Source organism: Balaenoptera ricei, chromosome X, assembly GCF_028023285.1.
Source record: "Balaenoptera ricei isolate mBalRic1 chromosome X, mBalRic1.hap2, whole genome shotgun sequence".
Lineage (NCBI taxonomy): Eukaryota > Metazoa > Chordata > Mammalia > Artiodactyla > Balaenopteridae > Balaenoptera > Balaenoptera ricei.
Window position 1 is genome coordinate 63,069,755 of NC_082660.1, and position 14,451 is coordinate 63,084,205.

Sequence of the window (14,451 nt, forward strand, 5' to 3'; positions counted from 1 at the left end):
CCCAAAAATTGAAATCAGGGAACCAAACAGCTATTTGTACACCCACATTCACAGCAGCATTATTCACAATAGCCGAAGGTAAAAACAACCAACATGTACATAAATGGATGAATGTATAAGCAAAATGTGGTATACACATACAGTGGAATATTATTCAGTCTTAAAAAGAAAGGAAAAAAAAAAAAGAAAGGAAATTCTGACACATGTTATAACATGGATGAACCTCGAGGACATTATGCTACGTGAAATACACCAGTCACTGTTTTATTTTACTTATATGAGATATCTAGAGTAGTCAAATTCATAGAGACTGAAAGTAGAATGGTGGTTTCCAGGAACTGGAAGAGAGAGGAATAGGGAGTTATTATATAATGGGTACAGAGTTTACATTTTACATGATGAAGAGTTCTGGAGAAGAATGTTGGTGATGGTTGCACAATATGAATGTACTCAAGGCCACTATACTGTATAATTAAAAACAGTTAAGATGGCAAATTATATGCTATGAAAAATTTAACAATAAGAAAGTAGGAATAGCTATATTCATATCAGATAAAGTAGACTGTACATCAAAAAAATAATTACCAGGGACAGAAAGGGACATTATAGAATGATAAAAGGGTCAATCTACCATGAAGAAATAGTAACTCTAAATACGTATGCACCAAACAAAAGAGCTGTAAAATATCTGAAGTAATAATTTACAGAAATAAAAGGGGAAGTAGACACATCCACAATTATAGTTGGAAATTTAAACATCCCTACCTTCAAAAATTCATAGAACTAGACAAAAACTCAGCAAAGATATAGAAGATCTCAACATCATCAATCAACAGGATCTACAGCTGACCCTTGAACAACAAGGGTTTGAATTGTGTAGGTCCACTTATATGTGGATTTTTTTTCAATAAATACTACAGTACTACATGATCCATGGATATGGAACTACGGATACGACTGGCCCACTAGAAAGTTATATGTGGTTTTTCAACCGTGCAGGGTGTCGACCCATGTTGTTCAAGGGTCAACTGTAATTGACATTTATACAACACTCCACCCCAAAAGAGCTGAATACACTTTTTTTTCCCCAAGTGTCCACAGGACATTTACCAAGATATACTATATCCTGGGCCATAAATCAAACCCTGTTAAGAAGATGAAAAGACAGCTTACAGACAGGGAGAAAATATTCACAATCCACATATGTGACAAACAACTCTTATCTAGAACATCTTATCTTATCAAACTCAACAGTAAAATTTGAACAATCCAAGTATGAAATGGACAAGCGTTACGAAGACACATTTCACCAAAGAGGAGCACCTGCAAAGGTGTTCAACATCATTAGCCAGTAGGAAAGTATAAATTAAAATCACTACATACCTATTAGAACAGCTAAAATATAAAAACAGGGACAATGACAAATGCCAGCAAGAAGGAAAAGAAACTAAAACTCTCATAACATTGTTGGTAGGAATGCAACATGGTACAGCCACTCTGGTAAACAGTTTGACAATTTCTTAAAAACTAAATAGCCCAACAATTGTACACCTAGTCATTTATCCAGGAAAATGAAAACTTACATCCCACACAAAAACCTATACACAAATACCATAGCAGCTTTACTCATGATAGCCAAAATCTGAAAACAACCAATATTTCCTTTAGTAGGTGAATGGTTAAACACACTGTGATACCATCCATACCATGCACCACTCAGTGATAAAAGAAACCAAGTATTAATACACACAAAAACTTGAATGGATTTCAAGGGCATTATGCTAAGTGAAAAAAGCTAATCTCCTAAAAGTCATAAACTGTATGATTCCATTTATATAATATTCTTGGAATGACAAAATTATAGAGATGAAGAATAGTGTTTGCAAGGGCTTAGGGATGGTGGGGGGTAGAGCAGGTATGGGTGTGCATATAAAGGGGTAGTATGAGGAAAATCTTTGGGGTGATGGGATAGTTCTGTATATTATTGCAGTGGTAGTTACATGCATCTACACATGGGATAAAATGGCATAAAACTATACACATACAATGTACCAATGACAATTTGCTATTATAGTAATGCAGCAGGTAACCATTAGAGGAAACTTGGTAAAGGGTACATGGGACTTCTTTGTACTATTTGGGGAGGGGAGGGGGGGTGTTAAAATTTTCTTCTGAATCTATTGCTTTTATTTTAATTTTTTTCTTTGTACCATTTTTGCAACTTCCTGTTACTCTATAAGTATTAAAAATAAAAAGTTTTTTAAGACATAATGTGAAATAGGGACTTCCCTGGTGGTCCAGTGGCTGAGCCTCTGTACTCCCAATGCAGGGGGCCCTGGTTCAATCCCTGGTTGGGGAACTAGATCCCACATGCATGCCGCAACTAAGAGTTTGCATGCCGCAACTAAACAACCCACATGCTGCAACAAAGATCGAAGATTCCGCATGCCACAACTAAGACCCAGTGCAGCCAAATAAATAAATAAATATATTTTTTTAAATAATGTGAAATAAAGACATTTTCAAAGACACAAATGCTGAAATAAGTCATCACTGATAGACCAGCACTACAAGAAATGTTAAAAGGTGTCAATGACGGTTAATTTTATATGTCAACTTGACTGGGCCACAGGGTACCCAGATATTTTGTCAAACATTATTCTGGTCTTTCTGTGAGAGTGTTTCTGGATGAGATTAACATTTAAATCAATAGACTGGGGCTTCCCTGGTGGCGCAGTGGTTAAGAATCCACCTGCCAATGCAGGGGAAACGGGTTCAAGCCCTGGTCCGGGAAGATCCCACATGCCGCAGAGCAAATAAGCCTGTGCCCCACAGCTACTGAGCCTGTGCTCTAGAGTCCGTGAGCCACAACAAGAGAAGCCACCACAATGAGAAGCCCGCGCACCACAACGAAAAGTAGCCCCCACTCGCCACAACTAGAGAAAGCCTGCATGCAGCAACGAAGACCCAATGCAGCCAAAAATAAACAAATAAGTAAATAAATGTATAAATAAATAAATAGATAGACAGACAGATAGACAGACAGACTGGGTAAAGCAGATTTCCCAGCATGTGGGTGGGCCTTATCCAATGAGTTGAAGGCCTGAACAGAACAAAAAAGCTGACCCTCCCCTGAGTAACAGAGAACTCTTCCTGACTGACTGCTTTTGAGCTGGACATCAGCTTTTTCCTGCATTCGGACTGGAACTGAAACATTGGCCCTTCTTGTGTTTCAGGCCTGCCAGCCTTTGGACTGAAACTACATCATTGGCTCTCCTGGTTCTCAGGCCTTTGGACTCAGACTGGAACCATACCATCAGCCTTCCTGAGTCTCTGTCTTGCCAACTCATCCTGCAGATCTTGAGACTCACCAGCCTCCATAACTGCATAAGCCAATTCTTTATAATAAGTCTCTTTGGAGAACCCCAAAACAATGTTCTTCAGGCAGAAGAAAAACAACAAATGGAAATTTGGATGTATACAAAGGAATAATGATTAATTGAAATGGTAACTACATGTGTAAATGCATAAGTTTTTTTCTTATTTGTATCCCTTTTAAAATAAAATTGACAATTTACACAAAAATAATAACATAGTATTGGGGATTTTATAACATATGTAAAAGTAAAACATATGACAACAGTAGCATAAAGGCCAGGCTGGAGATATAAAAGTACACTATTATGACATATGAAGGTAGACCAAGATAAGGTATATAGTATAAGCCCTAAAGAAACCAGTAGAATAGCAAAACAAAGAGTTACAACTAATAAGCCAACAGAAGAAATAAAACTGAATCTAAAAAATTATTCAAATATGTAATGTGACAAAGCCTCTATGATCACTCTCCTTTTTCAGTATTCCCCTGAGTAGTCTCACTGTTTGTTCCTCCAGATGATCCTACAAATATTTTCATAATATTCCTCTTTTTTTAAATAAATAAATTACTTATTTATTTATCTTTGGCTGCATTGGGTCTTTGTTGCTGCATGCGGGCTTTTCTCTAGTTGCGGAGAGCAGGGGCTACTCTTTGTTGCGGTGCGCAGTCTTATTGCAGTGGCTTCTCTTGTTGTGGAGCACGGGCTCTAGGCATGTGGGCTTCAGTAGTTGTGGCTCGCAGGCTCAGTAGTTGTGTCACAGGGCTTATTTGCTCCGCGGCATGTGGGATCTTCCCAGACCAGGGCTCAAACCCTTGTCCCCTGTGTTGGCAGGCGTATTCTTAACCACTGTGCCACCAGGGAAGTCTGTATTTTCATAATATTTCAATATGGATTCTTCAGGAGGTTAGAATAAAATCTACATTGGACTCATAAATTGTTTTGAAGAAAAATTTACTTAAATACAAACTTACAAAAGAAGGCAGAAAAAAAAAGAAGAAAGGGGGAATAAAGAATATGCAGGACAAATAAACAATAACAAGGTGATAGACTCAAACTTAACCACATCAATAATCACATCAAATGTAAATATTCTAAACACCCCAGTCAAAAGACACAGATTGTCAGAGTGGATAAAAAAGCAAAACCCAACTGTATGCAGCTTATAAGAGATGCACTTTAGGGCTTCCCTGGTGGCGCAGTGGTTGAGAATCTGCCTGCCAATGCAGGGGACACGGGTTCGAGCCCTGGTCTGGGAAGATCCCACATGCCGCGGAGCGACTGGGCCCGTGAGCCACAATTACTGAGCCTGCGCGTCTGGAGCCTGTGCTCCGCAACAAGAGAGGCCACGATAGCGAGAGGCCCGCGCACTGTGATGAAGAATGGCCCCCACTTGCCGCAACTGAAGAAAGCCCTCACACAGAAACGAAGACCCAACACAGCCATAAATAAATAAATAAATAAATAAAATATTAAAAAAAAAAAAGAGAGATGCACTTTAAACATAAAGACATAAATAGGAAAACAGAACAAGATACACCATGCTAACGCTAGTCAAAAGAAAGCTAAAGTAACTATATCAATAAAAGATAAAGTAGATTTAAGAGCAAATATGGTATATATCCATACAATAAGATATTACTGAACCCTGGGAATAAACTACGCACACACACAACATCTCAGAATACTGTGCCGAATGCTGAATGAAAGAAGCCATTCAAAACTAGAGTACATTCTCTATGATTCCATTGGTATAAAACTCTAGAAAATGCAAACTAATCTATGAAAGCAGATCAGTTGTTTACCTAGGGAAGAGTGGGAAAGGGTGACAAAAGGGTGTGAAGAAACTTTGAGGAATGATGTATATATTCAGTATCCTGATTGTGGTGATGGTTTCATAGATATATACACATGTCAAAACTCATCAAATTTTTTACTTTAAATATGGGCAGTTTATTTTATGTTAATTATACCTAAATAAAACTGTTAAAAGATAATTAAGAGTAATGAATTATGTCAGTGGAAAAATAGGAATACAAAAACCCTGATAAATCCTGATAACAAATGAATAAATCAAGAAGTAAATAAATAAATATTAAATAAATGGGAGAAGGGAGAGCTCTTGCTTACAGTAGAATGTTGAGTGCCAACTGGTAAATATGAAGGGAGTGCTACAGTTAGAAAATGATTATTTGGCAACCATCATAAGATTGATTCAGGCAAGAACACTAATTCTTAAGGAAATTTTTAATAAAAAGCAGGGTATATGCATAATTTTAAAGTGTCTGTTGGTTGCAAGGGAAAAATGGTTAATATACAGTGAAGATATACAACACTTTTGAACAGGTGATCAATATTATCACCAGTGAGGAGCAGATGGACATCAGGGGCCTCCAAATGTGATGCCCTGAGAAGGGACACAATATCACTCATGCAGTATTCCAGTCACAAATGCATAATATGAGTCTAATCACAAGGAAACATCAGATAAATCTCAAATGAAGAATTTTCATTTAAAACAATGTAGGGAGCTAATGTATTCTTCCAAAATATCAATGACACAGAAGTCAAAAGAAAGGCTACAGAAATGTTCCAGATTACAGGGGACTAAAGAGACATGTCACATAAATGCAATACCTAATCCTAGATTGAGTAATCCTATATTTGAGAGAAAAACATGCTATACAGTTCATTACTGAGTATATATAACATATATTATTATTACAGATATCAATATATATTACCCTCAATAAGATGAATGTATGAATTATATTTCCTCAATAATATAGAGAAAGAGAGAATGCACAAAATGTTAATAACAGGTGATTCTGGGTAAAGTAAATAGACGGGTATTCTTTGAACTATTCTTATTCTTTCAATCTTTCTCTAGGTTTGAAATTGTTTACAAATAAAACTCTTTTAAGTGTATATTGCCACTGAAATCCTAATGCACCCAGTTCATCAATGTCCAGGGTCAATAATTAGGCTATTAAATGTGATATGTCAGGAGTAATGCAGATGGACAATTATTGTTATAAAAACTGCAACTTCTGTATCCAGTGAACAAAGAGACATGCTGACAAGAGGTCATGTAGCTAGTATGCAGCTTCCTCCATTGTCTTGGATCCTGTTTTTTATTTAGACTTGCATCTTAGCAAATGCAAAAAAAAAAAAGGATGCAGCTTTTGAAAATGTTCATGTATATGAATATTTTTAAATTTAAAAATTTAACATAAAAGAAGTTTTTCAGCATTAAATAACCCCATCCACGTGACATAAATTTCAGGAAAATATAATTCAAGTAAATGGTTTCTTTGGGCAATTTAATATTCTGATAAATTCAACTATTCACTTTCATGCTTCCCATCTTGTTGAAAAAACTCTTTTGAAAATGTATCAGGGACTTCCCTGGTGGTGCAGTGGTTAAGAATCTGCCTGCCAAAGCAGGGGACAAGGGTTCCATTCCTGGTCTGGGAAGATCCCACATGCCACGGAGCAATAAGCCTGTGTGCCACAACTACTGAGCCTGCACTCTAGAGCCCGCGAGCTACAACGACTGAGCCCACGTGCTACAACTACTGAAGCCTGCATGCCTAGAGCCCGTGCTCTACAACAAGAGAAGCCACCGCAATGAGAAGCCCGCGCACCGCAACGAAGAATAGCCCCTGCTCACCGCAACTAGAGAAAGCCCGCGCCCAGCAACGAAGACCCAATGCAGCCAAAATAAATAAAATTTTCTAAAAATGTATCAGTATATTTAATCACCTTATAGAGTAAAACACATTGATCCTAATTGAATCTCTTTAAACAGTCATCAGCCTATCAATGTTCCTTATCCAGGAGTATAGAGGTATTGTATGTATGTATGTATGAATATGTGTATGTTTGTATGAGCATCAGCTGAAAGTGAATGACTGATGTTGGTTTTTTTAAACTAAATCCCATTATCTCCCTATTTTATCATTTCCTTCTTTATCCTAAAATTTACTCACATCAGAGAACCTTTTCTGTTTTGTGCAAAAGAAAATTTTTTTCAAAAATATCTATTGTCAAAGAGGTATATTTTATTCTTCCTTTCTGTGCTGCAGAAGAGATTGCAACAATCTGTTGTTTAAAAAAAAAAAAACAGGAATACTGGAGCAAATGTCTACAGTGGATTTCAAAATGTGAATCAATGCTTTCAAAATTTCATTAAGCTAATTTTCAAAAGTAAAAACCTCTTATACCTTGTTTGCTAGGTTTATAGCGATGAGAGGCTTATAATATTCTTTGTCGTCCCAATCCATATAAGCAGTGGCTAGTAACCGTAGAACTTTAGCCTATAATTAAAAATAGAAAAAAAACACACACAGTTGAGGGTTAAACTGCAATACAACAGCTGACTAGCACTTACATAGTGACAGGCATTTCTCAAACCTCAGTCATAATTATGAAATAGCATTTCCTTAAGCAACCACATAGTCTTGGGATATGTCTCATCATTATGCTACCCACACCAAATACCATCTGAGAATTTTACAGTAATAGCTTATTTAAATTTAATATAATTGTGTTAATATAATTATTTTCTTAACAGTGTTTTAGTGGTAAAGTACTTAATCATCCTCACTTTAAAAATAAGGAAATTAAAGCACAGCAATATTTAATGTAATCATCTTACCACCTACTGTTTAGGTAGCATTATATTAGGCCTCCATCAAAAGAAACAAATAGAAAGACATAATCCCTCTCTCAAAGACTTTATAGCCTAGTTGAGATTAACCAATTGGACCAAGGGCACAAATACCACCATTTCACTAGGAGCAGATATACTTTCCTATAGACAAGAGTCCTCCCAACTCAACCAAGTTTTAAAATTAATAAAGTATTTCTTTATTAAGAAATAAGAAATAATTAAGTCAGTTTCTCCAGCCAGATCTACATTGATAAGGGGAATAACTCTACTTAGCACAGACTTATTTAACTACAGATTCACATTTTGAAAGCAGGAGGCCTATTTCAATGAAGATTCTGCCTCTAAGTATAATGAGGACAGTAGGATCAGGCAAAGGTGGTCTTCTAACTTAAAAAAAAAATGTTAAGCACATTAGGGCTCTGCGAATCTTAGAGAAATGACATTTAGGGTGTGATACCTTTGAGTTTTTAATTCAAAAACTAAGATGGATATAATGTACTTAATATCATTATTATTATTGTGGAGCAACTCTCAACTTATAAACTTCGCCAGAGGACTTTGATGGAGTAAATATAGCATCTCTGAGAAAGACTGTAGCTATTTTGTAATAGTAAAAGGGTCAAATAATCAGAAAGATAGAACAAAATGGATGAATCTCAAAACTATTATGTTAAGCAAAAGAAGCCAGACATAAAACAGTACATACTGTATGATTTCATTTATACACAGTTCAAGATAAGCCAAAAATATTCTACAGCAATAAAAGTCAGAATAGTGGTTTTATCATTGGGGTATGAATGGCTATTAACTGGAAAGGGGCCAAGGTAACTTTTGAGGGTGATGGAAATTTCTGTATCTTGATCTGTGTGGTAGTTACAAAACTATATAGATAAACTGAAACTCATCAGGCTGTATACTTTTAAGATTTGTGCAATTTAGTGTATGTATATGTGTGTGTGTGTGTGTGTGTGTGTGTATATATATATATATATATATATATATATATATATATTTAAGTTATACCACAATAAAATACTGCTAGCATGAAAGAAAAACTATTTCATAATCTTACTTCTCCATACCTTGCAGTATGAATATTAGATTTCAATCATGCTTAAATCCTATCTTCCATCCTCATTTCCTCCTCCAGACGTCTTCTCATCTAAATCCCTTGCCTCGTATTCCCTTCTCCCTCCCTTTTAACTGTATGAACCCCATCTGCTTTCCGAGGCCTATCTCCTACCAAAAGGTTTCTTCAACTATTCTAGTCAACATTAATATTCCCCTTTTCTGCATGCCCTTGCGTATACTTCAGGTTAGTACCACACAGTTTATCACTTATTTTTCCCAAATTGTTTCACTTGTACTCATTTTTTTAAATCTTTTTTTTTGAAATTTTAATTGAAGTATAAAATACATACAAAAAAGTTCCAAAATCTCAATGGTACAACTCTGAATTTTCACAAAGTGAGCACACATATGTTAACAACACAGAAATCAGGAAACAGAAGTTTAGTCTCATCTCATGTCTCCTTTCAGACACTATTCCAAACAAGGGTAACCAATTATCTGACTTCCAACACCATGTATTAGTTCTACCTGCTTTTGGCATTCACATTTATGGAATCATACAGTATGTACTACTTTGTATTTTGCTCTGTTTGTTCAACATTATATGTCAGAAAGTCCATATTGTTACAATTATTGTAGTCTATTCTCGTTGTTATATGATATTCTATTATATGACACTATCATAATATATTTTCATTATTTTTAATTGTGATAAAATACACATAACATAAAATTGACCATTGTAACCATTTTTAAGTGTATGGTTCAGTAGCATTAAGTATATTCACATTGTTGTGCAACCAGCACCACCATACATCTCCAGAACTCTTTTAATCTCACAAAATTGAAACTCTACCCATTAAACAATAGCTCCCCATGTTCTCCTCCCTCCAAACCTCTGCAACCACCATTCTATTTTCCGTCTCTATGAATTTGACTACCCAACATATCTCACTGAACTGGAATCATACAGTATGTCTTTTTGTGAATGGCTTATTTCACATAGCATAATGTCCTCAAGGTTCATCTATGTTGTAGCATGTGTCAGAATTTCCTTCCTTTTCATGGCTGAATAATATTCCATTGTATTCACCTGTATCAGTTTCATCCTTTAAACATAAGCTATTTAAGGGCAGAGGCCACATTTTATACTTCTTTTTTTTTCCCCATCTACCACATTGCTAGATATACTGAGATATATATGTGTGTGTGTATATACATATATATGTATATATGTGCGTGTGTGTGTGTGTGTATTCCATTACATTTTGAGTGATATACTGTAATAATGGTAAGAAGCAGAGACGGATACTCAAAAAAATTCCATTCTGCTATGGCATGTATTAAATTAGTTTTATATCAGATTTATTTACATAATCACATTTTACTTGATTAAATATTAAAATTAACTTCCATACCAAGCATGTTCTATCTGGGTGGTTAAAGAAACCTAGAATTTTTGAACATGCAAATAAAAGCTAAAACTTATATAGCCAAACATTGTCCTAAGCACTTTACATGTATAAATTAATTCATGGGTACAAGAGTCTACCTGGAGGGTAGATTCCATAAGTATATCAACTTTACAGAAAGTAATGCACTGAGATATTAAATGATGTGCCCAGTGAATAATCTACTCACAAATGGAGGGACAGACTATCATAATTTTATTACAATAACATAAACTGTATTTCTTCAACCTACTTCTGCAATATTTAACATGATCCTTACCAGCATTGTCGGCTGAACACAACTCTTATCCATCTTCCCAATATCATAGCTTTGGCTATCATTAAAAAAGGAAAAAATACATATAAATACATATTTATTTCAAATTATATATATTTTTTCAAGACTACATATTACTAAGAAGACATGTTATAATTATACTTAATTAAACTTTTCTATTTTGCACTACAACAGATGATCAGCCAACTGACACATAAAAATCAATTATATAAAGCAATACTTTCTAACTTTAGAAAACCACAGAGATAGCCTCATCCACCAGAGGGCAGACAGCTGAAGCCAGAAGAACTACAATCCTGCAGCCTGTGGAACAAAAACCACATTCACAGAAAGATAGACAAGATGAAAAGGCAGAGGGCTATGTCCCAGATGAAGGAACAAGATAAAACCCCAGAAAAACAACTAAATGAAGTGGAGATAGGCAACCTTGCAGAAAAAGAATTCAGAATAATGATAGTGAAGATGATCCAGGACCTCGGAAAGACAATGGAGGCAAAGATTGAGAAGATGCAAGAAATGTTTAACAAAGACCTAGAAGAATTAAAGAACAAACAAACAGATGACCAATACAATAACTGAAATGAAAACTACACTAGAAGGAAGCAATAGCAGAATAACTGAGGCAGAAGAACGGATAAGTGACCCGGAAGACACAATGGTGGAATTCACTGCTGCAGAATAGAATAAAGAAAAAAGAATGAAAAGAAATGAAGACAGCCTAAGAGACCTCTGGGACATTAAACACAACAACATTCGCATTATAGGGGTCCCAGAAGGAGAAGAGAGAGAGAAAGGACCTGAGAAAATATTTGAAGAGATTATAGTCGAAAACTTCCCTCACATGCGAAAGGAAATAGCCACCCAAGTCCAGGAAGCACAGCGAGTCCCATACAGGATAAACCCAAGGAGAAACACGCCAAGACACACAGTAATCAAATTGGCAAAAGTTAAAGACAAAGAAAAATTATAGAAAGCAGCAAGGGAAAAATGACAAATAACATACAAGGGAACTCCCATAAGGTTAACAGCTGATTTCTCAGCAGAAACTCTACAAGCCAGAAGGGAGTGGCATGATATACTTAAAGTGATGAAAGGGAAGAACCTACAACCAAGGTTACTCTACCTGGCAAGGATCTCATTCAGATTCGATGGAGAAATCAAAAGCTTTAAAGACAAGCAAAAGCTAAGAGAATTCAGCACCACCAAACCAGCTCTACAACTTCTCTAAGTGGGAAACACAACGGAAGAAAAGGACCTACAAAAACAAACCCAAAACAATTAAGAAAATGGTCACAGGAACATACATATCATTAATTACCTTAAACGCGAATGGATTAAATGCTCCAACCAAAAGACACAGGCTTGCTGAATGGATACAAAAACAAGACCCATATATATGCTGTCTACAAGAGACCCACCTCAGACCTAGGGACACAAACAGACTGAAAGTGAGGGGATGGAAAAAGATATTCCATGCAAAGGGAAATCAAAAGAAAGCTGGAGTAGCAATACTCATATCAGATAAAATAGACTTTAAAATAAAGAATGTTACAAGAGACAAGAAAGGACACTACATAATGATCCAGGGATCAATCGAAGAAGAAGATACAGCAATTATAAATATATATGCACCCAACATAGGAGCACCTCAATACATAAGGCAACCGCTAACAGCTATAAAAGAGGAAACTGACAGTAACACAATAATAGTGGGGGACTTTAACACCTCACTTACACCAATGGACAGATCATCCAAAATGAAAATAAATAAGGAAACACAAGCTTTAAATGACACAATAGACCAGATAGATTTAATTGATATTTATAGGACATTCCATCCAAAAACAGCAGATTACACGTTCTTCTCAAGTGCGCACGGAACATTCTCCAGGATAGATCACATCTTGGGTCACAAATCAAGCCTCAGTAACTTTAAGAAAACTGAAATCATATCAAGCATCTTTTCTGACCACGCTATGAGATTAGAAATGAATTACAGGGAAAAAAACGTAAAAAACACAAACACATGGACGCTAAACAATACGTTACTAAATAACTAAGAGATCCCTGAAGAAATCAAAGAGGAAAGCAAAAAATACCTAGAGACAAATGACAATGAAAACATGACGATCCAAAACCTATGGGATGCAGCAAAAGCAGTACTAAGAGGGAAGTTTATAGCTATACAAGCTTACCTCAAGAAACAAGAAAAATCTCTTACACCAATGGACAGATGAGCCAGACAGAAAATAAATAAGGAAACAAAAGCTTTAAATGACAAAATAGACCAGATAGATTTAATTGATATTTATAGGACATACTAACCAAAAACAGAAGATTACCCTTTCTTCTCAAGTGCACACAAAACATTCTCCAGGATAGATCACATCTTGGGTCACAAATCAAGCCTTGGTAAATTTAAGAAAACTGAAAGCATATCAAGCATTTTTTCTGACCACAACGCTATGAGATAAGAAATAAATTACAGGGGAAAAAACGTAAAAAACACAAACACATGGAGACGAAACAATATGTTACTAAATAACCAAGAGATCACTGAAAAAGTCAAAGAGGAAATCAAAACATACCTAGAGACAAATGGCAATGGGATCTGTCTGGGATGCAGCAAAAGCAGTTCTAAGAGGGAAGTTTATAGCAATACAAGCCTACCTCAAGAAACAAGAAAAATCTCAAATAAACAATCTAACCTTACACCTAAAGGAATTAGAGAAAGAAGAACAAAAAACCCCCGAAGTTAGCCGAAGGAAAGAAATCATGAAGATCAGAGCAGAAATAAATGACATAGAAACAAAGAAAATAATAGCAAAGATCAATAAAACTAAAAGCTGGTTCTTTGAGAAGATAAACAAAATTGATAAACCTTTAGCCAGACTCATCAAGAAAAAGAGGGAGAGGACTCAAATCAATAAAATTAGAAATGAAAAAGGAGAAGTTACAACAGACACCACAGAAATACAACGCATCCTAAGAGACTACTACAAGCAACTCTATGCCAATAAAATGGACAACCTGGAAGAAATGGACAAATCTTAGAAAGGTATAAACTTCCAAGACTGAACCAGGAAGAAACAGAAAATATGAACAGACCAATCACAAGTAATGAAATTGAAACTGTGATTAAAAATCTTCCAACAAACAAAAGTCCAGGACCAGATGGCTTCACAGGCAAATTCTATCAAACATTTAGAGAAGAGCTAACACCCATCCTTCTCAAACTCTTCCAGAAAATTGCAGAGGAAGGAACACTCCCAAACTCATTCTATGAGGCTACCATCACCAGACAAAGATACTACAAAAAAAGAAAATTACAGACCAATACCACTCATGAATATAGATGCAAAAATCCTCAACAAAATACTAGCAAACAGAATCCAACAACACATTAAAAGGATCATACACCACGATCAAGTGGGATTTATCCCAGGGATGCTAGGATTCTTCGATATACACAAATCAATGTGATACACCACATTAACAAATTGAAGAATAAAAACCATATGATCATCTCAATAGATGCAGAAAAAGCTTTCGACAAAATTCAACACCCATTAAAAAAGA

At 35.7% G+C, this 14,451-nt stretch overlaps 1 protein-coding gene across 1 annotated transcript in view; it reads right to left on the reverse strand.

The window, feature by feature from the left end:
* The window catches only part of TEX11 (testis expressed 11), a 362,907-nt gene that overhangs the window by 206,192 nt on the left and 142,264 nt on the right, over positions 1–14,451 (reverse strand). The window contains exons 10-11 of the mRNA XM_059910602.1: positions 10,855–10,909; positions 7,604–7,696 (exon numbers count right to left, since the gene is read on the reverse strand). Of these exons, the coding sequence (XP_059766585.1) occupies positions 7,604–7,696; positions 10,855–10,909 (148 nt within the window). The remainder of the gene's footprint in view (positions 1–7,603; positions 7,697–10,854; positions 10,910–14,451) is intronic.